Source organism: Balaenoptera musculus, chromosome 8 (assembly GCF_009873245.2).
Source record: "Balaenoptera musculus isolate JJ_BM4_2016_0621 chromosome 8, mBalMus1.pri.v3, whole genome shotgun sequence".
Taxonomy (NCBI): Eukaryota; Metazoa; Chordata; class Mammalia; order Artiodactyla; family Balaenopteridae; genus Balaenoptera; species Balaenoptera musculus.
The window spans coordinates 63,409,615-63,436,657 of record NC_045792.1 but is presented as its reverse complement, the minus strand read 5'-3'; the positions used below and the strand labels follow the sequence as shown (position 1 = coordinate 63,436,657).

The following is a 27,043-nucleotide window of genomic DNA, read 5'->3' as shown; positions in this document are numbered from 1 at the left end:
AACTTATTAAATAATTCATTGCTTTACTGTTGAATTACCACGTTTGTCATATACTGAATTCTCATATATACTGTAACTTATTTCTGGATTTGTTATTCTAATCCATAGATATTTATATATATCTAAACCAATACCATGTTGATTTAAGGGACTTTATTATGTTCTGATAAAACAAATTATCCTACAGTGATATTCTTTTCTGTATTTTTTTAGCCATTCCTGGCTATTGATTCTTTCATATAAGCATTAAGATAATAATATTCAATTCCCAAAAAAATTTCATTAGAACTGAGAATGCAAACCCAATTGAAATTGCATTTAATTTTTATGTCAATTTGGGGAAAGTTAATATTTTATTATATTAAGTCTTCCCAACCAATAACTGGTTTGTTTTATGCCATTTAATTAGCTTCTAAAGTTTACTTCTCAAAAGTTTTTTGCTTTTTTAAATGTATTATTCCCTAGTATTTGATAGTTCATATTGCTATTGTGAATGGAGTGCTTTTCCCATTTCCATTCTAGTTACTTTTTCTAAAAATAAATTAAAGCTATTGATTTTGTATGTTTTATATCAATCCATTTTACTAAATTCTCTTATTAATTTCTGTTTTCTATTATAGTGCTTGGGTTTTTTAGGCATATAATAGTACAAGTCCCCCAAAATGATAGTTTTATTTCTTCTTTGCCAGTGTTTACACCATTTATTTGTTTCACTTTCATGTCTTATTCTGTTTGCCAGAACCTCCAAGACAGTGTTAAATAAAAATTTCATGGAAGTCATCCATGTCTCATTCCTGATTGAAATGGTTAGTGTTTTGTCACTTAGGGTAATATTTATTATTTGGCTTTAGTGGATGTTTCTTATTATATTTTACTAGCTTTCTTGTATTACTGTTTTACTTAGTTATTATATGTATTGGCTGATAAATATTTTTATGAATTTTCAGCACCTATTATAATAATATGGTTTTCTCTCCCTTAATGTGTTGATAAAATGGATTAAATGGATAAATATCCCGAATTGAACCATGCTTGCGTTCCTTTACCCTTCCCATGAAACTTGTGTTTTTTCTCTTTGGAAGCTTGTAAGATCTTCTCTTTGACCCCAGTTAAAATTTCACAGTGATGTCCCCTGATGTCATTGGGCTATTTGCATGTGTTGTGCTGGATACTTGATAGGCCTTTTTAATTTGGAAGTTCCTGTCCTTAAATTCCAGGCAATTTTCTTCAGTTATTTTCTTTGATATCCTTTCCTTCATTTCCTCAATTTGTTCTTCTGGGATTTATACTCTTCAGATGTTGGCCTTCTTGGACCAGTGCTCTAATTTTATTTTCTATTTTCTCTCTCTGCCTTTTTGATTTACCCTCTGGGAGATTACCTCAACATTATCTTCCAAACCTTCTATTAAATTTTACATTTCAGCTATCATATGTTTTCATACCCAAAGACACTTTTATTCTCTGAATATTCCCTTTTTTGGTATTCTAGTTTTGTTTCATGAATGTAATAGCTTCACATATCTGTCTGAGGATATTGACAGAGAGTGCGTGCGTGCGCGCGCGCGCGCATGTGTGTGTGTGTGTGTGAGAGGGAGTGTGTGTGAGAGGGAGTGTGTGTGGGGGGAGAGAGGTGCTTGGTTTCTGTCTCTCCATAGTTTTCTCGGCCAATTTTTTTTTTTTGGTTTTTGTCTTTTATATTAGAAGCTTTGCTCAGATGTCTGGTAATATTTGGTTGTCTGCTTATAGGGTAACCCTCAATATCAGTAGCTTTATTTTTCTTTTCTTTTCTTTTTTTTTTTTTTTTTTTTTTTTTTGTGGGAGCATGGAGCTGGTCATATTTCCCAGAAAATTATCTGGTCTCCTCCCTGGAATGTAGAAACCTGGCTGCCAGAGTTCTAGGAGCCCAGTAGAGTAAGAGGGTTAGGTGTCCTAACATTCGGTATGTAATATTTTACTTAATTTCGCTCATTTTCAGTATGATACACCTACCTTCAGCTGGGTCTGGTGTTCTGCAAACCAGGGAACATGATACCTCCAGCTTTGTTCTTCCTTCTCAAGATTACTTTGGCTATTCGGGGTCTTCTGTGGTTCCATAGAAATTTTAGGATTTTTTTGTTTTATTTCTGTGAAAAGTGCCATTGGAATTTTGCTAGGGATTGCATTGAGAAAATAATATCTTTATTGTAATTTAAGTGGGATTTTACAAGGAAGCAAATTCAGATGTGTATAAAATTTTCAACTTTAGTCATCTACAAAGTAAAGTCAAGATATCTTAGAATGGCATCAAAGCCATGCCTTTCTTTCTAGCCTTGCATTTATCACCACATGTCATCTTACTAGTTTAAATTCCACTCAGCCACATTCTTTACAATTACCAAACTATGTTTTGCCTTTGTACCTTTGTTCAGTTTTTTTGTCCTGTAATGCCCACTATCCTTCAATTTCCCTCATAACTGGTGAACATATCATTCAAGCCTCAGCTCAACTTTTATCTTTCCTGTCTTTCTCAGGTCAAAATGGCCCCTATACTCATCTCTTATATACTCTTACCATAGCACTGATAGTTTTTTGTAACATTTTAAACTGAACTTTTAACATATAATAAACTGGACATATTTCAAGTGTACAACTTGATAACTTTTTTAACATGTGTATACACCATGAAACCATCACCACAATCAAGATAATGAACTCTGTGTCTGCCTCACACTTCACACTTCAGTGAAATTCACTTAACTTGGATCTCACCGCAAAAATTGGCTGAACTTTAAGCAGGTGTTTAGGGCCAGGAATTAGAGATGCACTTTTACAAGGGTGAGGAAAATCAATTAGGTACAGACACTTGGCCAGTAACGTGGTTCATTCCAAAAGGTCACCACTAAATCCCCGCTCCTGCAGTTCAGAACATGACCGCCATGCACCAGGAGGAGCCAGGCTAGAAAATGGTCTACAACCTATTTTAGAGTCAAGAAGACATGTTCCTTTTTATATAACTTTTCATTCTTTAAGGTTACTCAACTTTTTGAAAGTTTCAAAATTTCACAACCATAGTAAACAGTTGTCATTATTTTTCTGTGCACTAAGAACTATATTTGGACTGAAATATTCTAACCATGTTTTCAGAGAGTCTCACCGTAGCAAAAAATCTTCCACTTGATTTAAATCTCTTATGCTCTCCATTATGAAATTCAGTTCTGGCCTTATCTGTGTTATTGTTGTTGTTTAATTAGGGTATGTTTCAGAGCAGGTTTTACAGTTTGGGGAATGACTTTTCTGTCAATTGTACATCAGAAAGTCATTCAGCCAAGGTTTTGACCACTGCCATGGCCTCTTGAGACACTTCTTGTTAGAGATGACGTAATGTAATTTTAAGGACACTCTTTCCTAATGTGGTCTGTGATGAACACGTTTTGAGCCTAACATTGTGTTCTGTAAACTTCATGCGACTAGCTTCTGGAATCTACTTTTGTAGCCAAAGTATTTGTAGAGGATATTTGCCTAGATAGCCAGAAAAAGAGGCATTCTCCTTCTTGATGAATATTTTAATAATTGAACCAATTGAAGTCATAAATGGAATTCAAAAGGGTTTTGACAAAGAAGAAATAAAAATAAAGGTCCTTAGAGATCATTGAGTCTAAACTTTTCTAGATGAAGAAACTAAGGTCCAGAGAGGTGAAGTAATTTCCTCAAGACCACAGCACCAGATAGTGACACACTGTGAATAAGAATGTGGTCTTAATGTTGTTCTGTCCTGTGCTTTTTCCAATATACTACACATAGTCTTTAAACAATAAAATAGGTTTTGGTCTATAACCATAAAAACATTTCTTCAGATTTATTTAAAGGAAAGTTTAAATAAACATAAACTAGCTCAATATTGGAAACTTCTCTTGAGGCAAATAATAATGCTTTTCTTAAAATCAAAATCACTGGGCCTCATTTCCAGTGCAGAATATATACATATATAGTCATGTTTAACCTTTATATATTTTTTAAACACTGCATCTAAAACCATATGCAAAATAGCCATTAACTGGCATATAAGAGGAAAACATTAGAGATGTAAAAGAAGAGAAATTAATCCAAAGAGCCTATTCATCTTCCAGTTCAGCTCAGATGCCCCTCATTCATGAAGCCTTTTCTGATTGCTCTGGTGGAATCACTCCCTCATCTATGCTCCCATAACAGCTTTTTCTACTTCACTTTCTCCTGTGGCATGTTGAACACATGGATTTTCATTAGATCTTGTTAGGCCTCTCTGCTGGTTCCACTACCTTGTAAGCCCTGTCATGTAGGGACCATATGCAAGTTTTCACTTTGTAGGCCCATATTTATTGGTTGAAAAAATGAAAACATGTTAAGTATAAACTAAATAACATAAACTTATTTCTTCTAAGCATTTAGATTTTAGTCTAAAGTATTTGGTGCCGGTTACTTTAAGCAAATGTAGACTAATTTGAATAACACAAAATCGTTCACACATTCACCTAAATCTAAAATCAAGTCAGATATAGCCCTATTTTTCTAGAATGGTTCACGGTTGTATCAGAAAGGATAGTTGTACACTGTAGGCCAGTGATTCTCAAAGTTTAGCATGTATTGGGATAACTGGAGAGCTTGTTAACACACAGATTGCTGATCCCCACACCTAGATTTCTAATTCACTGGGTCTGGAGTGGCGCCTGTGGATTTGCATCTTTAACAGGTTCTCAGGTCACACTACTGCTGGTCCAGGGACCTCAATTTTCTGAAATGGTATCATAGGCAAATAGACTAAGAAGAGAGGAGAGGCAAGCTGAAGAAGAGAAAGAAGGAAGTGTGGCAGTGTACACAATGAGTGGGAGGATTAAGGGAAGGAGCGGTTGTGGAGCCCTGACAGAACACCAAAACATTAGAAACACGTGGCCTTTCTCCACTTCATACTTCCCTGACTGGGGTGCCACTCACCTGACACCTATCATTCTGAAATAAAGGCACTGAGCACCACAACCAAACTCACTCTCTACTAGCCAATCAATTTTGTTTCAGAAAATAGGCCTTCTTCTGCAGCTAGTCTTTTCAAACCAGTGCTTTGAAGGACAACTTTTCTATACAGCACTAAAATCGCAGGGATAAAAAGGTAAAACTGTAAGGAACTCTTAGATGACGTCTTTTTTCGCATGTAAAGGAATAAAAACCTTATCTAGTGGAGGAGAGTCTAATCATCTGTAGCCTGATCACAAAATTCCTTTATGTGTATGCTCTGAAAGACAGACTAGGTATCTACTTAGGCATATGTGTGCTTATACTAGTGCCCAGAGTGTCCATGTTGGGTCTTATAAACTACACTCAAAACTGATAGCTCCTCTCTGTGTCAGGAGCTTGGCCTGCTTTTGCCTTACCTTCCTGTACCTTCCTCCCCCTACTCCTGTCCAAAGCTTAGTTGCCCAACTTAGAATATATTCTTTCCCCATCCCAATTCTGCCTGTCTTTTCATTAAAAAAAAAAAAAAATTATTCCTGATGTGTCTTCTCCAACAAGGATTCCTCTCTTTTTTCCAGTAACCTTGCCACTTCTCTCCTCATGTCCAGCACCTTTGCAGTTTCTACAGCCCTTACTGCCTTTTCTCAGCTAGCTGAATTCTATTTTGTATGTTTGTGTGTTATTTAGGAAAATTACACCCAGAAAGAAAAAGTCTCATTTTTTTGTTTTCAGAGAATTCTGGCCAGTGGTGCGATTTGTTTTCCCCTAAGGAATAGGAATTAAGTAAATATTTGGTTGATTGTTCAGTTTCAAGGTTAACTCTCGTATCCTTTCAAAAATACCATGGTTCTGTGTGTGTATGTGTGTTTGTCTGTTTATTCCAAAAGTTTTGTAGAAGAAACATACATAGTTCTCTAAAATATTTAATTAAGATCAGAGAGAGAATTTTCTGATAGGCTGATAGGCTGTCACGCCAATCATTTGGCAGGTAGGCTTTAGTGTTCCAAAATAAAAAATTAGACCTAATTTCCACCTGAGATTTAAGGCTCAAGGTATGTCACTAATATTTGCACATTGTTGCCTAATGAGTTGTACATGGTTGCTATACTGTCCTAATACATCTACCTACTTACTGAATTTTATTTACTATTTCCTCAGTGACTAGATGACTATATAAGATACTAATAATTTTTTTTAAGGAATGAACTAGAGGCTATTGCGAATTTTCTTGCTGGAAAATCACATAGCTAGGAAATGTGAAGGAAGAGATATTAAAATATTCTAAAAATGGTAGCATAGAGAAACTTCTAGAAATTATAAACTCTAGAATGACTTGATTTGGGGCGCCTGGTCACTTATCTCCACACATTTATTTCCATTTCCCTTCTGAAACTCAACTAAAAGGGATAATAGAGGGACTTTTAAAAGATAAACACAATTCTACAAGGACAAAGAAAACAGGTAAAGAAATGTTAGCACAAAATTTTAAAAGACAGAAAGCACACGAACAAGTGTTAACTGATTTTTCAGACATGAGAAAGCTGAAATTAGGAAGATGGGGGAAAACAGAGAAGCATTCTGAGTTCTGATACAGAACTCCCCAAAGTCTCAGAAATTGGTTGGAGTAAAGAAGTTATACCTGTGGTGAAAGCCCAAACAAAGGTAGTAAATATGAAGAAGAGGGAACAGATGACAAATGTGATAAAGACAGAATTAACAGTATTTGATTCAGCTTCAAGAGGGCAATGATTATATAACTGTTTAATTCAGAACCCCCAGTGCAATGTACCTAGTTCAATTAAAGATATTTGTTGGGGGGCTTCCCTGGTGGCACAGTGGTTGAGAATCTGCCTGCTAATGCAGGGGACACGGGTTCGAGCCCTGGTCTGGGAAAATCCCACATGCCGCAGAGCAACTAGGCCCATGAGCCACAACTACTGAGCCTGCACGTCTGGAGCCTGTGCTCCGCAACAAGAGAGACCACAATAGTGAGAGGCCCGCGCACCGCGATGAAGAGTGGCCCCCACTTGCCGCAACTAGAGAAAGCCCTAGCACAGAAACAAAGACCCAACATAGCAATCAATCAATAAAATAAATAAATCTAAAAAAAAAAAAAAAAAAAGATATTTGTTGGATGGATAAATGGAAGCAGGATCACACTGGAAGCATCAACTTGATATCTGACTGAATGTGAGAGTATGATGTGATAGAAAAGGTTTCTGGCTAGTCGACTGAATAGATGCTTTACCAAGATAGTATGGAAGAGTGTCAGGCTTGAAGGTATATGTGAGGAGTGGAGATAATTCAGTTTAAGATGTATTGAGTTTGAGGTCTCTACAACAAATTGGAAGAGCCCAGTCAGCTGGAGCTGAGGAGAGTTGTCTAGGCTGGAAGTACAGTGGCACTCTATCTCATAGAAATGGTTGAGCCAGCCTAAGGAAAGTAGGTACTATAAGAGAGGAGATCTAAGGATGGGGGAAAAAACCCTGAGAAATACTGACATTTAAGGGGTGGGCAGAATAATAAAACCTATAAACATTGAGATGAAAGGGTCATAGATGTAAGAGGAGAAAAGGTTATAAGAGGAGAAAATGGGGTCATAGAAGCCAAGGTAGGAAATCAGTTTAAGAATGAAGTGACTAGGAAGAATGCAGGCCAAGGTGGTAGAGTAGGGAGACTGTGAGCTCACCTCCTCCCACAGGCATACCGAAATTATAGCTATTTACAGAACAACTATTGATGAGAAAGATCGGAAGACTAGCAGAAAAGATTTTCTACAGCTAAAGATATAAAGAAGGAACCACAACAAGTAAAGTAACAGGGACTAGAGACTCAGTATAGTCAAGACCCATATTGCCAGGTGGGCAACCCACAAATGGGAGGATAATTACAATTACCAAGGTTCTCCCCAAGGAGTGAGTGGTCCAAGTACCGCATTGAGCTAACCATTCTGGGAGTCCTACACTGGAAAGATGAGCCCCCAGAATGTTTGCTTTTAAGGCCAGCAGGGCTTACTTTCAGGAGAGTGAGAAGGCTCTGGGAAATAGAGAGTCTTCAAGGGCGCACATGAAATCTCACATACTCCAGTACCCAAGGCCAAAGCAGTAATTTGAAAGCAGCCTGGGTCAGACCCACCTGCTGATCTTGGAGAGCCTCCCAGAGAGGCAGAAGGCAACTGGAGCTCACCTTGGGGACATAGACACTGGCGGCAGCCATTCTGAGAGTTCGTTCTGCCACCTGGACACTGGTGCTGGTAAGCGCCATTTTGGAATCTTCCCTCTAAACTATCAGCGTCAGGACCCAGCCCCACCATCAGCAGGCTGGCTGCCTTGAGAGCCCCTGAGCCTACAGCCACCCTGGAATGTAGCCCTGTCTACCAGGGGACCCAGGACCTGGCCCCACATACCAGTGTGCCAGCACTAGCCTTGGGACCCCCAGGGCCCTGCAGTCACAGAGCCTGGCACCCAGCTCCACCCACCAGTGGGCCAGCACTAGCTCTGAGACACCTTGGACCCCTCAGGCAGCTGCCCCAGGATCTAGCCTCTGAGACCAAAAGGGAGTGGCATGATATACTTAAAGTGATGAAAGGGAAAAACCTACAACCAAGAATATTCTACCCAGCAAGGCTTTCATTCAGGTTTGATGGAGAGATCAAAAGTTTTACAAACAAAAGCTAAAAGAGTTTGACACCACCAAACTAGCTTTACAAGAAATATTAAAGGGACTTCTTCTAATTGAAAAAGAAGAGACCACAATGAGTAACATGAAAATTACAAAAGGAAAAATCTAATAGGTAAAGGCAAATATACAGTAAAGGTAGTAAATCAACCACGTGTAAAACTAGTAGGAAGGTTAAAAGGCAAAAGTAGTAAAAATCATCTATCCATGATAAGTAGTTAGGGGATACACAAAACAAAAAAATGTAAAATATGTTGTCAAAAACAGTAAATGCAGGGGGAGGTGAGTAAAAATGCAGGGTTGTAACTGTGTTTATGGGGGAGTAGGGGAAGAAGTAGGTGACAAAGATTAAGAGGTACAAACTTCCAGGTGCAAAATAAATGGCACAGTTTGAAATGTATAGTGTGGGGAATATAGTCAGTAACTGTGTAACAATATCTTTGGTGACATAGCGTAACTAGACTTATCATTATCATGGTGATCAGTTTGAAATGTATAGAAGTATCAAATCACTATGTTGTATAACAGGGACTAACAGTATTGTAGCCCAATTATACTTCAAAAACAAACAAACTCAGAGAAAAACAGATCGGATTTGTGGTTACCAGAGGTGGAGGGTCAGAGGAGGGGGAATTGGATGAAGGCAGTCAAAAGGTATGAAATTCCAGTTATAAGTACTAGGAATGTAATGTATACTATGATAAATATAATTGACACTGCTGTATGTTATATTTGAAAGTTGTTAAGAAAGTAAATCCTGAATTCTTGTCACAAGAAAGAACTTTTTTTCTATTTCTTTATTTTAATATCTGTATGAGATGATGGATGTTCACTAAACTTATTGTTATAATCACTTCATGATGTATGTAAATCAAATCATTATACTCTATACCTTAAACTTACACAGTGCTGTACATCAATTGTATCTCAATAAAACTGGAAGAAAAATTAATTTTTTTAAAGAATGAAATGACTATATAAAAGTAAAGTTAAATTATATGAATAAATATACAATTTGTGACTTGGAAAATAGGAAGCACAGACACCAAAATGTTACATTGGTTGTTTAAAGGTTGCAGGATTTATGACAAGATATTTTTCTTTTTTTTTTTTCACTTACCTGCCTTTCCTAGATCTTTTATAAAGAAATGAAAGTTTGTGAGTTTTTTTAAAGGAAAGTAGTTTTTAAAAAAGAGAAAATATGTGTTTAATCTTAACAAATGGTATAGAGGTTAAATTAAATGTCTAAACATAATCCATTTGGTTGGCAAGTAAGAGGTCACAGGTGGTGACCTTTGCCAGTGAAAGTGGGAGTGGGGGGTTGAGAAGGCCAAAGCCAATCCAGAGGGGGTTGATTTTCTGACCAGTGTCTAGTTTTATGTTGTCTTTAAGAAATAAGTTCAGAATTTGCAAACATTGTTTTCTTAGGATTCCCAGAAATGCTTTCATGTTACTATCCTGACCTTAGGTAACACTTCACATTTTACTGAGTGTCTTTCTTATCAGTGCACCAGAAAAAAATGTATTTAACCATAGGATTGATAATTCCTTGCCTATTTATATTTAAGGATGGTGAGATGTGGGTAATTGCATCTCACTTTTCACATATTTCATTCATTGTGTGGAACCTGATTTTGACTTTCAAAAAGATTTTCATAAACAATGCTGCCAATGAGTCTTAACAATTTAAAAATTTTCTGCCAATGTCCATTTTTAACTCTTCACAATGGCATTCCAGAATATTATTGAAAATAAGAGCTAGTTAAGGTTTTTTTCTGATCTTATGTTATCATTGCTTTTACAACATAAATCATGAAGAAAATTGTCTCTAGTTATTTGCGGTAATTGGTTATATAAGTATTTGATTATTTTATCTTTTGCTAATATTATAAAAGCAGCATAATGATAACCTATGGATTTTTTTATATTTATTTATTTCATTTATTTTTTTGTCTGCGTTGGGTCTTAGTTGTGGCACGCAGGGTCTTTGTTGAGGCGTGCAGGATCTTTTGTTGCAGCATGGGCTTCTCTCTAGTTGTGGCGCATGGGCTCCAGAGCGCATGGGCTCTGTAGTTTGCGGCACGTGGGATCTCTCATTGAGACACGCGAGCTTAATTGCCCTGAGGTATGTAGGATCCCAGTTCTGAGACCAAGGATCGAACCCGCGTCCCCTGCATTGGAAGGTGGATTCTTTACCACTGGACCACCAGGGAAGTCCTTAACCTATGGATTTAAAATGCTAAAAAGAGATGTTTGTTTTTGTTCATAACCTCACTTATATACATGAAGGCTTTTCTAATGTAGAAGGCTTTTCTGTGGGTTTTATTTATTTATTAGTCCTTCTAAATGTGACAGATTAGCCATTCTAAATGTGGCAGATTTATAATTCACTTTATTTTTTGTCACAGGAATTTAAATTACGGTCTTTTTGAGGGGGAGGGGAATATAGGAAAGCAAACAAAAAATATGTTATAGTAGCTACCTTGAAACTATGTAAACTATATAAATTATTAATGTTATCTCTTCATGGTTAAGTCCACTGGCTTTTCCTTGCTTTGAAGATAGAGGAAGCAGTTTATCAATTAGAATTTCTTTCTGAAGCACTCTCTTTCCTTAGCTTCCATGATGCAACATTTTCTATATATCCTCGTACCTTTCTGGCCATTCCTTCTCCATCTTTGAAAGCTCATCCTTCTCCACTTGGCCTTTAATTTTTAAAGCCTTATATTATTTATTTATTTTTTTTTTGGTCTCATTCTATACTCACTTCAAGGATGGTCTCTTTCACACCCACAACTTAAACTACCATCTACATGTTGATGACTCGTAAGTTTATTTTTCTACCCCAGACCTTTTCTCTGAGCTCTACACCTTTATATCCAACTGGATACCTGGTATCTCATTTTCATGTGTAAAAGATGCTCAGCTTTAATGGTTACAGACTGAAGTCATGATCATGCATTTCCTCTACCCCTCAGCCCTCAAACCTGATTCCCTTCCATTGTCCCTAATCTTGGCAAATGGCACGACCATTGATCCAGTTACATGAACTAAAACCTGAGTCATCCTTGACACCTTCTTCTCCTTCATCTGTAACACCAAGTTATACTGATATTTACCCCCATAAAAACCTTTTAACTCGATCCACTTATCTCCTACCTCCACCTGTAATACCCCAATCAAAGCTACCATCATCCCACTTAGATTGTTATAATACCCATCTAAGCATTCTTCCCACATCCACTTTTGTTCCTGCCCAAATGCATTCATTGTCCCATAGCCAATAGTGAGCTTTTCAAACTACAGATCTCTCTTAGCCTGGGTTCCCCAGAAAACAGTGTGTGCTACTACTTTATTAGGAAGTTGTTTCAGGTTGGAAACAGATCCTGAGGCAGAGTTTAGTGCAAAGGATGTTTGTTAGGGAGTGGTCTTTGGATCAACACCTGTGGGAAGGAGGGAAAATAAATAGAATTGGGCAAAAGGAGAAGTCAGGCAATATTGTGGGCTCAAGGATAGCCTCAGCCTAACCCACACAAAGTTTTGGAGCTGAAGTTGTCCCATGTTAAGTCAAAATGGCTGGGTATGGACCTACACTTTAATCAGTCATTGAATATTTGCTGCTTCAGGAAGGGCTGTTGACAGCACTGCCAGTCATGGAGGCAACAAGTCCTCCCTTGAAGGGGTGTTTGGATAAGGCATTCTCATGTTGATCCCTTGTGCTGCTCGCCTCCACTTCTTCATAGGTATTCAGGAGCAGTTCTTCCAGAATTCTAGTGTGCCTTTCTTGCTGGGGGAAACTTAGAAGAGGGTAAGTGGGAAAAACGTTTGCCCCTGCAGATGTAGCTGATCGTAGGATTGCAAATGATGCTAACTTCCCTTCTTATGACCCAGACCCTCATCCTAGAGGGGTCTTAGTCTCTGGTCACTTTGTGTTTCTCATCCCAGGGTTGCTGCACTTGTTCATTTTCCATCAGAATTTGGCAAGGAAGTACCAAGAGGTACCCAAGGACTTAACTGGGTGCCAAACATACTCCTCCTTGTTCTCATTACGTGACATTAGCCCTACCTCCCTGGCATTCAGGTTCAGTTATTTCTGCCAAAATGATCGCTCCTCCAAATGTAAAATAGCTAGTGGGAAGCAACCACACAGCACAAGGAGATCAGCTCGGTGCTTTGTGACCACCTAGAGGGGTGGGATAGGGAGGGTGGGAGGGAGGGAGACACAAGAGGGAGGGGATATGGGAATATATGTATATGTATAGCTGATTCACTTTGTTATACAGCAGAAACTTACACACCATTGTAAAGCAACTATACTCCAATAAAGATGTTAAAAAAAAAAAATGATGGTTCCTCTTGTCTGCCAATTTCTGGGCATTAGGTGTATAATGTGCCTTGGTGACAGCTGTAGTTTATAGATTAATGAGATTCTTGTTTTGTCCCCTGGTAGAAATGTTTCTCCTTTGGGGACTGGAATCTATAACCTTGCACAACTCAAAGTTACAGCAATGGAAAGTGCAAATTCTCTAAGTGGGTCACTGATTGTGATAGTAAGCAGGGCTTTTAAATTCCTGGATCTGCTACAGAGCCCTTTCTTCTTCTGGGCCCCACTCAGAGCTGGCAGCTTTTTGTGTCACCTGGTATGAGCCTGTACAGTAATCCCAGATATGGAATATGCTTCCTTTATAGCCCAAAGAGGCCTACCAGAATTTTTGCTTCCTTCCTCATGATGGGAGATACAAGATGCAACAAATTGTCCTTTACTTTGAATGAGATGTCCCAGCAGGCCAGAACCTTTATAAGGTTTATCTCCCATCTTCTGGAGTGCATGTCTCACCAAGGTTTCCAACATGGTAGCCACTTCTTGCTCATCCAGCCTGATTAGCATGATGTCATCAGTGTAGTAGATCAGCATAATATTCTATATGATGTTCAAATGGTCCAAATTTCTTCCAACTGAATTTGGATGGGAGGGGCTTTATTAGTTAACATATACCTGAGGCAAAAATTGTAAATGCTTCCCATTGTCCATTTCATGTAAATGCAGACTGTTTCAGATCCTCCTCTCTGACAGAGATAGAAAAGAACTTACTCACCACATCAGTGATTGCATGCAACATACCCACAACTGTGATAATCTGCTGTAGCAAAGACAAAACATCTTTATTATAAAACTGCCATTGTAGCTACCACGTGATTGAATTTGCTGTAGTCGGCTTTTATCCTCCAGATCTGTCTGGTTTCTACAGACACAAGACTGAAGTATTAAATAGAGATATGACAGAGACCATCACTCCTGCATCCTTTAGATCATTAAGAGTAGAACTAATTTTCACTATCACCACCAGTAAATCCATATAAAATAGGAGCTAAAATTTCATACCAAATAGTGGGGGAATGGTTTGTTTGATAGATTATATTTAAAAGAAGAAATATAAAATTTTAACAGATATTTAGGTTATAATTTTTACCATGTGCTGATATTTTTAGAACCAAAGTATGAATCTCACTTTTGTCTGGGGAAGGGAAATGTATTTAAAATAATTTTCCTAACGAAATTGCATCATGACTTACTTTATGTTTGGCTTTTACAGCACTGTCCCAAAGATGATCATTTTACAAAAATATTTAAAGCCTTCATTATTTTTCTTAAGGGACTCCCTTTAATCCTCTGACATCAAATCATTTTCTTTTAAAACACTTAGCATAAAATCATCCAAACTGCTGATCTTTTTTTCACTTGATCTAATTTTGTTAGATTTTCCTTTGTCAGTATGATTTGATAAAAGCAGTTCTTTGACATTGCTATAGTAGACTTTATGAAATCCTACATGTTTACAATGGTGTGTTTGATGTGGTAAATAGAGATAGAGGCCAATGTTAATTAAGAATGTGTGTTTCAGCAGTGACTGATGATGATGATGATGATGATATGGTGGTGATGTGTTCTTTTTGCCTTGATTCTCTGGATCAAAATTTTGTTTGGGAGATTCATCCATGGTTTTGGATATAATTATAATTCATTTATTTTCGCTTTCATGTAGTATTGTTTTGTGAGTATACCACATTTTATTCATTGTACCAAATATCTTTTTTCATTTCTCCTATTTGACACTCACTGGACTCTTGGCATATGAAGACAAAATTCTTTTTATTGTTTCTTTTACTTTCTTCTACCTACTTTGTCCTCTCTTTCCAGCACTCCTATTAGGCATATTTTAGAAGCTTTGACATGATCCTCTGTATTTCTTAACTTTTTAAGAAATTATGAAGATAGAGATGAAATAAAAGGATACCATGAGGGAAAAAAATTAACTTCCAGCCCTTCCTTTGCATTTTAATTTTAGCAGCCACATTTTAAGTTTTCAATTGCTTTTTCACAGATGTAGTGTAGTTTCAGCCTCTTTTGAGGAAATTATTTATAATTAGTGGAAAATTTCTTCTTTTGCCTGAATTATATGTTTCCACAGATGCCATCTTTAGTTTCACTTGCATTTGAGAGGCAACAGGGCATAGAGCTTTAAAGCACAAACATTGGAGTGAGACTACCTGGGTTTGAGTTCTGGCTCTGTCATTTGTGCCCATGTAATCTCAGGCAATTATTTAACCTCTGAGAAACTCAGTTCCTTCATCAACAAAATGGATATAATTATAGTATCTACCTCCTAGAGATGCTGTGGAAATTAAATGAAATAATTTCTGTAAATTCATACTGAAAATATGTTTGATACTTAGTAAGCACTCAATAAATGTTAGCTATTATTACTATATGCCAGGTGCAGTGTACTAGTTTCCAGACATAAAATTGAAGTGGACTTGTGCCATTCACTCAAAAACTTAAAGCTTGGTATTATTTGTCAAGTCTAGCATTCATCTTCTGTCTCAATGGGAGTAATGGTACATATTAAATAACCATAGTGTTCAAAATTGTGATATATCCTCGATGGTTATATTCGTAGATTTAGCATTAAAATGTAACCTGAGGCCGAAACAACAGTGAGTCCTACTGCTTATTTTGTACTTAGCACCGTACTTAGAAAGGGTGGGAAAACACGAGGGCATGCATATGGAGGTGCCAAGGAGGAAGAATGTAAATGATAAAGCAAGGCATGGGGCTTCCCTGGTGGTGCAGTGGTTGAGAATCCGCCTGCCAGTGCAGGGGACACGGGTTCGAGCCCTGGTCTGGGAAGATCCCACATGCCGCAGAGCAACTAGGCCCGTGAGCCACAACTACTGAGCCTGCGTGTCTGGAGCCTGTGCTCCTCAACAAGAGAGGCCGCGATAGTGAGAAGCCGCGATGAAGAGTGGCCCCCGCTTGCCGCAACTAGAGAAAGCCCCCGCACAGAAACGAAGACCCAACACAGCCAAAAATAAATAAATAAATAAATTAATTTAAAAAAAAAAAAAAGCAAGGCATGGGTGCTATTCTAGGGGTATTAGATGTGGTAGGAGGTAATTATGATGTGGAATAGAAGATGATAAAACAGACTGACTAGACCTGCGGCTTATAGCAGGAGGGCCATATGGTCGGGTAAGTGTGGAGATGGGTCCACACCACGGAGGGTTTACAAGTTTGGCAGAAGAGTTTGGTCATTATCCTGTAATAGTCAGAACATAGCTGACATTTCTGAGCAGGAGATTAACATGATATACAGAGGTATTTGGGGCTTTGGTAGTTTTAATTTTTGTCCCTGTGTAGAAGATACAAATGTTCTCAGTGTTTTGGACAATTCAAAAAAATTTTTTTCTGAGCTATATCAAGTCTAAACTCAAGAAAAGTCAGTTTTGTAAGACATTCTGCCTTTCAGTCTTATTTTTTTTCTTTAATGTTTACCTATATCGTTTTTGAGAGGTTCCAAAGTTTTACAAAAGTGGGAATGCTGGTCATGACAGTCCAAAGGTATGCAAATCAAAATATGAAGTAATTGAGGGTAATGAGAAATTAAGATTGCAGGGCTCACTCTTCAGTTGTAGGAGGAAAATTAAAGGTAAACTACATAGCAAAGTTCAGAATAAAACATGTATAGGCATTCAAGTCCTTGCAGGCTTATAAATTGCCTGGTATGTCTGTAACTACTTTGCTATTACGTGGCCAAAACACAGGGGACTTCAGGATGTGTATTTATGGACTGATTCCCCAACAGATAACTGCACTATTCCGGAATGCTATTGCTATGTCAATAGTTGTACTTATTGTTTCAAAATTTTTTCCATTTTTCAATCTAATTAACTTAGAATATCTCTAACGTGATTTGCAAAGAATTTTATATTTATATTTTGCAATCAGCATTTGACTGGCGCTCAGGTTTGAGACATGCACTACAATGTGTAAACATTTTGTAAGATAATAAATAGCCCCTAAATGTTTTATGATTGCCTGTTCCCTGCTAATTGGTCATGGATTGAAATTCCCCATTGTTTAATTTTTTTTTAATTTGTGGGAAATTTTTATAAATGAGTGTGTGGGACTTCATATCACAGCTGTTGTCATTTAAAGTTTGGACAGCATCATTACAAATGAAGCCCTGCTGTGAAATCAAAGTCAAAAGGCATCTTGGCATCCCAGCCATTTCCTTAGGAGAAGATTACAGCTCAAGTCTGTTGAACTTTATTGCCTTGGGCCTCATGACAGTCTTCAGAAACATGCAAGGCATTTCTGTTAAAGAAACTCAGATGTGCTAGGACACAGGGGATGACATTCTTGTGCATAGCAGTGTCCTAAGCAAGAGGGTGAGGAATAAGTCAGGAAGAAAAAGATGATTCACACTTTTTGCTGTATTCTGGGATTATTTTATACAATCCATGGAGATGACAGAGAATAGGAAAAAGGTGTGGTGTTTTCCTACATGGCCTATATACTTTTTCCAGTTTTACTGAGGTATAATTGGCAAATAAAGCTGTAATATATTTAAAGTGTACAGCGTGATGACTTAATATACCATACATTGTGAAAGGATTCCCACAATCAAATTAACACATCCATCACTTCACAGATTTCGCTTTTGGGGGAGGGGTGAGAATACTTAAGTTCCACTTTCTTAGCAAATTTTAATTATATGATACAGTATTATCAACTATAGTCACTATGTTATATATTAGATTCTCAGACCTTATTCATCTTATATGTACTCTTTTACCAACATCTTCCCATTTCTTCTTACAATAGTTGTCTTTTAACCAGAGTATTTGGTCTATTTCTGCTATTATATTTCTATTTATTCCTACTATCTTATTTTGTTCTTTTTTGATTGTTTCCTTTTTCTGAGTTTCTTTTCCTCTTTCTTGCTTTCCTTTGGGTTATTTTTCTTTCAGTCAATTTTTTCCCCCCACTAGTTTAGAAGTTGTAACCCATTCTGTTCCTTTGACAGTAATACAGAGAAATTTAAATGTTTACTTAATTTATCAAAATCCAGCTCCAGTCCACCACCTTACAATGTCTGTGCTACCATGGTTGTATATTTTAGTTGTATCTTATTTTTCTTTAATACTGAAAGACATTATTTTTGTGTTTTATATAGTCAGTGTATGCTTAATTTACTCACATATTCATTACTTCCCTTGCTGAATTATCGTTTTATATCTCAGACTTTCCATCTGGTGTTTCAGGTGGCCCTAGGGGGTCCCTACCATAAGGTAGTTCTCCTAATGGACTTCCTACCTTTAGCGAGTGCTGGGTTTTGTCTCCTATCTTTTGAGTCCTTTGAGTTGTTCAAAACTAATACTCAAATTTACTTTGCTCACCAACTGTTCTTGAGGTAAAATTGCACTTTAGTGCTGTATCTCTCCAGGTTCCCACTTAACGTATTTTGGCCTGAGTGTTCCTTACTTCCTTGCCCTTTCATTGCCTTGCATTAAAGATTTTTAAATATATTATCTAGCATTTTTAGTTCTTTACAGTAAAAATGCCTATCAGTATATGACCATAAGTCAAGAAATAAAAGCTCATAACTAAGTTGTTCAATGATCTTTTGGTTGGAGTGCTCTCAGAAGATTTTTTATGATATTAAATCATTTTTTCAAAATATATTTTTCTGTACTTCCCTGGTGGCACAGTGGTTAAGAATCCACCTGCCAATGAAGGGATCACGGGTTCGATCCCTGGTCCGGGAAGATCCCACATGCCGCAGAGCAACTAAGCCCATGCGCCACAACTACTGAGCCCGCGTGCCACAGCTACTGAAGCCCGCACACCTAGAGCCTGTGCTCCGCAACAAGAGGAGCCACCGCAGTGAGAAGCCCGCGCACCGCAACTAAGAGTAGCCCCTGCTCGCCTCAACTAGAGAAAGCCCGCGTGCAGCAACGAAGACCCAACACAGCCATAAATAAATAAATAAATAATTTTTTTAAAATAATAATAATAAAATAGCAATTACCCTCAATTTGAATATATATATATTTTTCAATTGCTTTCTAAAAAAAATATTCTTAGTCAAATTAGGTTGGAAATGCTGCCACCAAATTCCTTTCATCCAGTCACAGTATAAAGCCCTGAGAAGTCCTACAGTTTTTTAAAACAAAAACATTGCACTTAATTTTGTTTACCCAACATTTCCCCAATTTCCCCCCAAGTAACAGCTATCAGTACTCCATAAGACTAGTGTTTGCACAACAGTCTGAGGACACGCTCCCCGCTTTTCCTATAGAAGCCTCTTAGGTAGGCCTGAGTCTCCATTGTAGAACCAAGCTTCTCTCTCCTAATAAGTTATATTTGCTGAAATATTCAGGGATCCTGCTGGTTAATATAAGTTCTGTTTATTTGCTTTTTATGGAAATGAGATGTTTCCCCCTTAGAAATGGGGACCACATTGATTAGCAGCCATATCACAGAGACCTTGTTCTACCAGTGACCTTTCTTTTTTAACTCTCTCTCCCTTGGATTTTCCTCCTTGGTGTACTTGGGTCCCTTCTAATTCTTATAGAATCAAAGGATTACATAGAATCTTAGTATTCATCTGGTTCAGCCCTACCAAGATTCATTCATCTACCCATTTGGATGTCAGAACTCCTCAAACAGCTTCCTTCCCTTTACAACTTTGAGCATTTACACTCAGGGCCTTTTTTACTCTACTCACTTATACCCTCATCATGTCACCAGTGACCTCTTTGATTCACAAGTTTCTTGGCTTTTTCTCAATCTTCATTTTACTGAATTTCTCTGAAGATTTCAACACTATTGGTCGTTTCTTCTTCTCTTGACAACTATAGTACTGCTTTCTCCTACTTCTCTTTCCCATCTTGATTTTCCTTTATTCCTTCTCTATAAATATCTTTCCCAGGTTTCTGTCCTTAGCTTCTTCTCATTTCTCTCTCTTCTTGAATTTATTCCTTTATTCATTCACTTATTCATTTATCCAATAAATGTTTGTGTGGTGAATTAATTAGAACTACTATTTTTAGAACAGTATAGGAAGTTTGAGCCTATCTTTTAGTTATTTAAATTGGGTCAGAGAATGTCACGTATATGAGAATGATTCTTTATTACAGAGATTTGTCTTGTAACCCAGTATTGTTTCAGTGTTTTCTGGAGTTGGACATTCAGTGTATTCTACAGCTGTGTTTTTCATAGTTAAAAATGCATGAAATTCTATTAAGAACTCTTTTAGCAGATCATAATACCAAATGTACTCATGCTAAGCAAGACTAGCATTAGAAGAGATGCCCACCTTTGGGCCATGACTTCTGAAAGAAAGTTTCCTCCTTTTTTTCCTCAGGGCAGTACTACACCCTCAGCCCTGCCAAGCCGTAGTAGTATTTTGAAATAGACCAAGGTTGTCTATGGTGTATTTTCTCTTTGCTTCTGACTCTTTCTCCTTTTTCTAGGGGCCTTGTCCCTGGCACCAGTGCCCTTTTGCAGCTTTAAGCCTCCAACTGCTCTGCTGTTGAGGCCTGTTCTCCCTCCCTCACATTCCAGAATCAGTGCTGGCAGCTCAAAAAACTCATATCCGCCACCTCAAGAATATGAGGAAAGCAATCAAGTACAAAAGGCGGTGTTTAGAGGAAAAAGCACCAGGCTGATAAGTAGATAAATCTAAATTCCAGTGCTGGCTGACATCTAGGTGTCTTTTTCTCATCTGAAAAGTAGAGGAATTGCATTGGAATAATTGATACTAAGGTCTCAGCTCTGTGAGTTTAAAATCAATTCATACAAACATATGAACGGCTGATAGCTGATGAATTTGCATTTTGATGGCAATAGTTATATTGTCTAAGGTTGGGGCTGAAATTACTGTACCTGAACTCTCTAAGGGTATTACCCTTGAGCATTGTTCCAGGCCATGGCCCCCCTATGCTGTTCAAGTCACTGTTGTTTTAGGTATATATCCAGAAGTAGAATTACTGTTATAGGGTAATTCTACTTTTCAATTTTTGAGGAATTGCCGTACTGTTTTCCTAGCAGCTGCACCATTTTACATTCCCACTGAGATTTTCTGACTGTCCCATTCCCCAACAACATTTCACCCAAGGGGTTTTGGCATCAGTGATATTTCTTGCCTGATCAATAACAGAATTTTACATATAAACCCTTCATGTGTAAGACTAAGAAAAAATATATTATTTCAATTATAACATACATCCCAGTCTCAGAGAAGTTAAAATGTGGGGAGAAAATGTGTATCTCAGATTCAATGAAATATAGTAGTTAAATATACTAAAACCCCCTCCAAAAATTTTTGGACAAATTGCACAGCTGTAAACACAATTTTTGTAAAACAGGAAAGTAAAAGTAGCTACTCACCAATAGTGTATGAAAACATCTTTCTCAAATGTATTTTTATATCATTTCTAAAAGAATGGGTTTCAGGGGACTTCCCTGGAGGTCCAGTGGTTAAGACTCCGTGCTTCCACTGCAGGGGGCATGGGTTCCATCACTGGCCAGGGAATTAAGATCCCACATGCCACGTGGCATGAGCAAAAAAAAAGAATTTTTTTTAATTAAAAAAAATAAAATAAATTGTTTTAAAAAAGGATGTGCTTCGGGACAGTATTTTTTCATACTTTTTTTTCACACTTATCTAGGTAAGCCTTAATGACGACTTGAAATAAAAGTAAAAACCCCTTAGGACACTAAATAATGTATCATAGATTTTTGTTTCCATATATTTGTGATTTCTGGTAAATGTCCTAATAATGCTCATTTCTCTTTGTTTTGTTTAAGGATTGTTCAAGTTTAGAAGAATATAACATTGCTGCAGCATTACTCCCTTTGACCAGTGCTTTCTATAGGGTAAGTTTCATTGGTCTATATATGTCATTATGATTTATATAGATGTATTCAGTTTGATTTATCATGGAACTACATCAATTCTGTCCCCTTAGTGTATCTAAGACATATCTGTGGTTATATTTGTTATAACGTTTATTGCATGCTATGTGTAAAATATGTAATATATAATGTTAAATCATCTCCTAAGATATAACCCCACCATTCCATCCCTACTTTATTGTTCTGTAGAGCACCTAATAACACCTGAAATTATGTTGTGCGCTGGTTAGTTTACGTTTCACTGTTTTCACCCACCAAAGAAAATAAATTTCATGAGGCTGGGATATTGTCTGTCTTATTCATTGCTGTATCCCAGTGTCAATCAATAAATGTTTGTTGAATGAATGAATGAACAAATGAACAAGCTAGATAAATAAATGGAGGCAGAAATTAGAGTTTAACTTCACTGGCAATTTCTATGAACCTTCTGAAAATTTTCCAGAATGTTCAGTGCTTTTCTTAATTCTGTCATTTATTGTAGTTGTCCTATCAATGGCTTTTCATAGAGAGATTAATTCTTAGGGTAAATAAATCCAGCAAACTCTTATTCCCTCTTTTCCTGTGAAGGACTTGTAAGGAGTTAAATAGCCACACTCTGAACAGCACATTGAATACGTCCTTCTGAAATGTACAGTAGGAAGCAATAAACCTGTGACAGCCAGGCTGACTCACTGTGCAGCTGTGTGCAGGTAGCTTCAGGAAGCCCAGGACTTATGGAAGGACTTCTGGCTAAAGCTACTCCATGTTTCATGGGCTCTAAGTCAGGAGAGATTATCAAATATTCCTAGATCTGTTTTAGTAGAGAACTAGGCGCCAGATAAAGTGCCTTAGCTGAGTGATGAAATGATCCATGCCCTTAGATGCTGGCAGTATTCTCTTACTCTTTTTGTTCTGCCCATCCTTTTTGTTTCATCCACCATTTCTAACTGATGAGGTCTAGCCCCCTTCCTGCACTTAGTAGGTACCCAATAAATATTTCTTGATAAACTCAGTTTTTTAAAAACTTTACTTCAAATGATTTGTCCACAGTCTCTGAGTTAAAGGTCTTAACCCAAAGGTTCTCCATAATCAGGAACTCTTTCTCTGCTGCTAACTCACTTCCTCTTTCTTCCTCCTTACCTTCCCATCCTCTTCTAAAACAGAAAATGGAATTTATGAGACTCACACTTCTCAGACCTGGCAGGTCATACTGAGCATGCTCAGGAAACAAGGACAAATCTCAAAAATGTTAAACAAATGAATTTGGGTTTAGAAACTCATGACAACCAGCTGGAGCTTGGGCATCATCTTTTGGTTTTCCCTCCTCAGCTTAAACTTATCTCCAGGCCCACTCTAGTTTTTCTTAAATGCATACATACTAGTCTTCTCGGAACTCTCCCTAGTAGTTCTTCATCTAATCCCCTCCTGGCATGGAGAATAATGTTACAAAAATAGGTCAGGCTCTCCTGTATCTTAAGCCACCAAGGAAATTTGTCTCCGTATCTCAGAGGAACCAAAAAACTTGGTTCTAACTAGCCTTCATATGGGCCCTCACATGGGCATTTGTTAAAGAAAATGGCATTTAAAAGTTTTCCCACTTTAACATCTATTTTTTAAACTTAGATATTATGTAGAAATAAATTAGAAGAAACATAGGGGAAATAAGAATTGACAGTAGAAACTCAATTGCTCAAGAAATCCAAATTACTTAAGATTTTTTTTTTTAAGCTGGATCATTTATCTGTTTTATAGTGTATATTAGTGAGGGTTTGATCATCATAGCAGAAGCACCATGAGTGATGGGAAGTAAGGAATCTATTATAGGGACCAGCTTTTACATTGTTATAGAAGCTGGGGAAGAAGTTTATGGAAAGCTTTGAATTAGGGTCTGCCTGTGGCCCTGAAGTCACTATAGATCATCAAGAAGCAGTCATAATCAGCAGTCAGGAAGAAAAGCTGGGCATGATACAGGGAAGAACAAGGACAAACTAGAATCTATGTATGTCTTTTAAAGTCCTCCAACCTCAAGAAAGCAGGTGACCTGAAAAAGAAGCAGCATTGTTGGCCATGGAGCTACACACGTGCCTGGCTCTGACTAGGAGCAGCTAAAGGAAGAGATCCAGAAGGAACTGGAGGAAATGTGAGCACAGTTCTTTCCACACATCAAGATGGTCCAGCAGATCTGCAACAAAGTGTATGAGATACAGCAGCACCTGGCATCCTGTACTGACCTTCAGAGTGTAATGGCTGCTGCTTCATTTTTGCCTTCCAGATCTTAGAGAAATTTCTCTGTAGTCAACCCTAACCTAGAATCATGGAGGGAAGAGAATTCTGGGAAATACAGTTCTAGCTTAGCTTAGTTTACACAGTACAAAACCATCACACCGTGTTTTTTTGTTTTGTGGAAGTTTTTAATGCAATTAGTTAACAAGTTGGGCTACATGCCATGCTCTTCTCTGTGTTATCAAACTTAATAATACAAACTTATGTTTTATGATGGGTTTATAGATTTAATTTTTTGTTGTTGACTTGGCTTGATTTTACTTGATTTCTTTTGGTTTAATTTGATTTGGGCATGAAAGGTCCAATTAGGCAGCAGAAACCATACCAGTAATATGAACAGGAAAATTTTAATATAAGGAGTTATTAAGTAGTAATAGGGGATTAACTACTAAGAAATAAAGAGAATTTTAAACTTGGAGGGTGCCACTCCCCAACAAGACCGAGATTCAGACCTTGTTGGAGAGGTGTTTCTGTGGCCACTGGATGGCACTGAGGTGAACTTCACTGAAGGGCCACAGACCAGGGCTGGCAAGCAGGAAACTGCCTAGTGGAGTTCTGGCAAGACTTGCTAGGAATCCACTCACTAGGGTACCACTGAAACTCGCACAGTGGTGAGCACAATTGGCTGTCCCACACACGACTAGCAGGTACATGTCACAGGAGCAAGAAGAAAAAAGCACACCAGAACCAGGAAAAGAAACCACTTCATATTGCTCTGTCCCTACTGACAAAGCTTAATATTGTGCCAACTGGCAAAGGAGAAATTTTTACAGGTCCAGCTCCAGTACCACAAAGCAAGGCAAAGAAAGGTAGATTTGGAGGAAAGAGGCACTGCATTGATAACCAACAGAGAGGGTTAGGGAGTGGATCATATTGATTCTTAGATACTTTCTGAACTTCTATCTTATGGGAATGTAAAAGGTTACTATGCCAGGCAGCATCTTGGGCAGCAAGATGAACAAAACATTGATGTGGCCACTAGGAACTTACATTAGTCTTTATAATACAATAAATAATAAATAAATAACCAAACTGGTCTACAGTTTCATCAGTCAGATAGACATTTTCTTAAAGTAGTACATATGCATGGTTAGAAAATTCAGATAGTACAGAAAGATACAAAATGCAACGTAAACGCTCCCTTTCCCACCACTACTCCATTTCTTCTGACAGTTGATTTCTTCCTGGGAAAAAAAGTTGTGTATTATTGCTAGGATATGCAGATAAAATTAGCTTTTTTTAAACTAAAATGATCAAACCATTCACACTGTTTTCTCACCTTGCTTTTTTCACTTAGTAGTACATCTTGGAGATCCTCCTATATACCTAATTAGTATAGAGCATATATACCTAATTATTTTTAATGACTATATATATTTATATACACACACACACACACACACACATATGTATTTTTTTTAATAGTGGAAGCCAAAGCCTGCTCTGTGCAAGGAGGTAGGCGAGATGATGGATCAGGTGCCTCTTTCTTTCCTTTCCTTTCCTTTTTCCTTTCCTTTTTCCTTTCCTCTTTCCTTTCTTCCTTCCTTCTTTCCTTCCTTCCTCCCTCCCTCCCTCTCTTGCTTCTTTTCTTTCTTTCTTTCTAAGTAAACCAGCTATTTTTTTAAATTGAAGTATAGTTGATTCACAATATTCTGTTAGTTTCAGGTGTACAGCAAGATGACGCACTTATTTTTTCTTCAGATTATACTCCGTTATAGGTTATTACAAGATATTGATTATAATTCCCTGTGCTATACAGTAAATCTTTGTTGCTTATCTATTTTATATATAGTAATTTGTATCTGTTAATCCATACACCTAATTTGTCCCTTCCTCCTTCCCCTTTGGTAACCAGAAGTTTGTTTTCTATGTCTATGTCTATGAGTCTGTTTCTGTTTTGTATATAGATTCATTTGTATTATTTTTAGGTTCCACATATATGTGATATCATATAGTCAGAGAGGGTCTTTCTCTGTCTGACTTACTTCACTAAGTATAATATTCTCTAGGTCCATCCATGTTGCTGCAAATGGTAATATTTCATTCTTTTTTATGGCTGAGTAATATTCCATGGTGTGTGTGTGTGTGTGTGTGCGTGTGCGTGTATGTATGTGTGTGTGTATATATATATATATACATACATGCACACACATATATATATACCACATCTTCTTAAGCCAGTCATCTGTTGATGGATACTTGGGTTGTTTCCATGTCTTGGCTCTTGTAAATAGTGCTGCTGTGAACATTGGGTGCATGTATCTTTTTGAAGTATAGTTTTCGTTTTTTCTGGATATGTACCCAGGAGTGGGATTACTGGATCATATGGTAGCTCTAGTTATAGTTTTTTAAGGAGCCTCCATACTGTTTTCCATAGTGGCTGCACCAATTTACATTGCTACCAACAGAGTACGAGGGTTCCTTTTTCTCCACACCCTTTCCAGCATTTATTATTTGTAGACTTTTGATGATACTTTTTCCAACCGGTGTGAGGTGATACCTCACTGTGGTTTTTATTTGCGTTTCTCTAGTAATTAGCAATGTTGAGCATCTTTTCATGTGCCTCTTAGCCATCTGTATGTCTTCTTTGGGAAAATGTCTATTTAGGGCTTCTGCCCATTTTTTGATTGGGTTTGTTTTTTCGATATTGAGTTTTATTAGCTGTTTGTATATTTTGGCTTATTAACCCCTTGTTGGTCGCATCATTTGCAAATATTTTCTCCCATTCCATAGGTTGTCTTTTCATTTTGTTGATGGTTTCCTTTGCTGTGCAAAAGCTTTTAAGTTTGATTAGGTTCATTTGCTTATTTTTGCTTTTATTTCTTTTGCCTTGTATATTTTGAGACTGATCTAAGAAAATACTGCTACGATTTATGT

The 27,043-nt window shown here is 37.4% G+C and overlaps 1 protein-coding gene across 4 annotated transcripts in view; it reads left to right on the top strand.

Moving 5' to 3' along the window:
- The window catches only part of SBF2 (SET binding factor 2), a 464,799-nt gene that overhangs the window by 317,364 nt on the left and 120,392 nt on the right, over positions 1 to 27,043 (top strand). For all 4 annotated transcript variants that reach the window (XM_036859910.1, XM_036859912.1, XM_036859909.1 and 1 more), the window contains exon 17: positions 21,797 to 21,865. In XM_036859910.1, the coding sequence (XP_036715805.1) occupies positions 21,797 to 21,865 (69 nt within the window). The remainder of the gene's footprint in view (positions 1 to 21,796; positions 21,866 to 27,043) is intronic.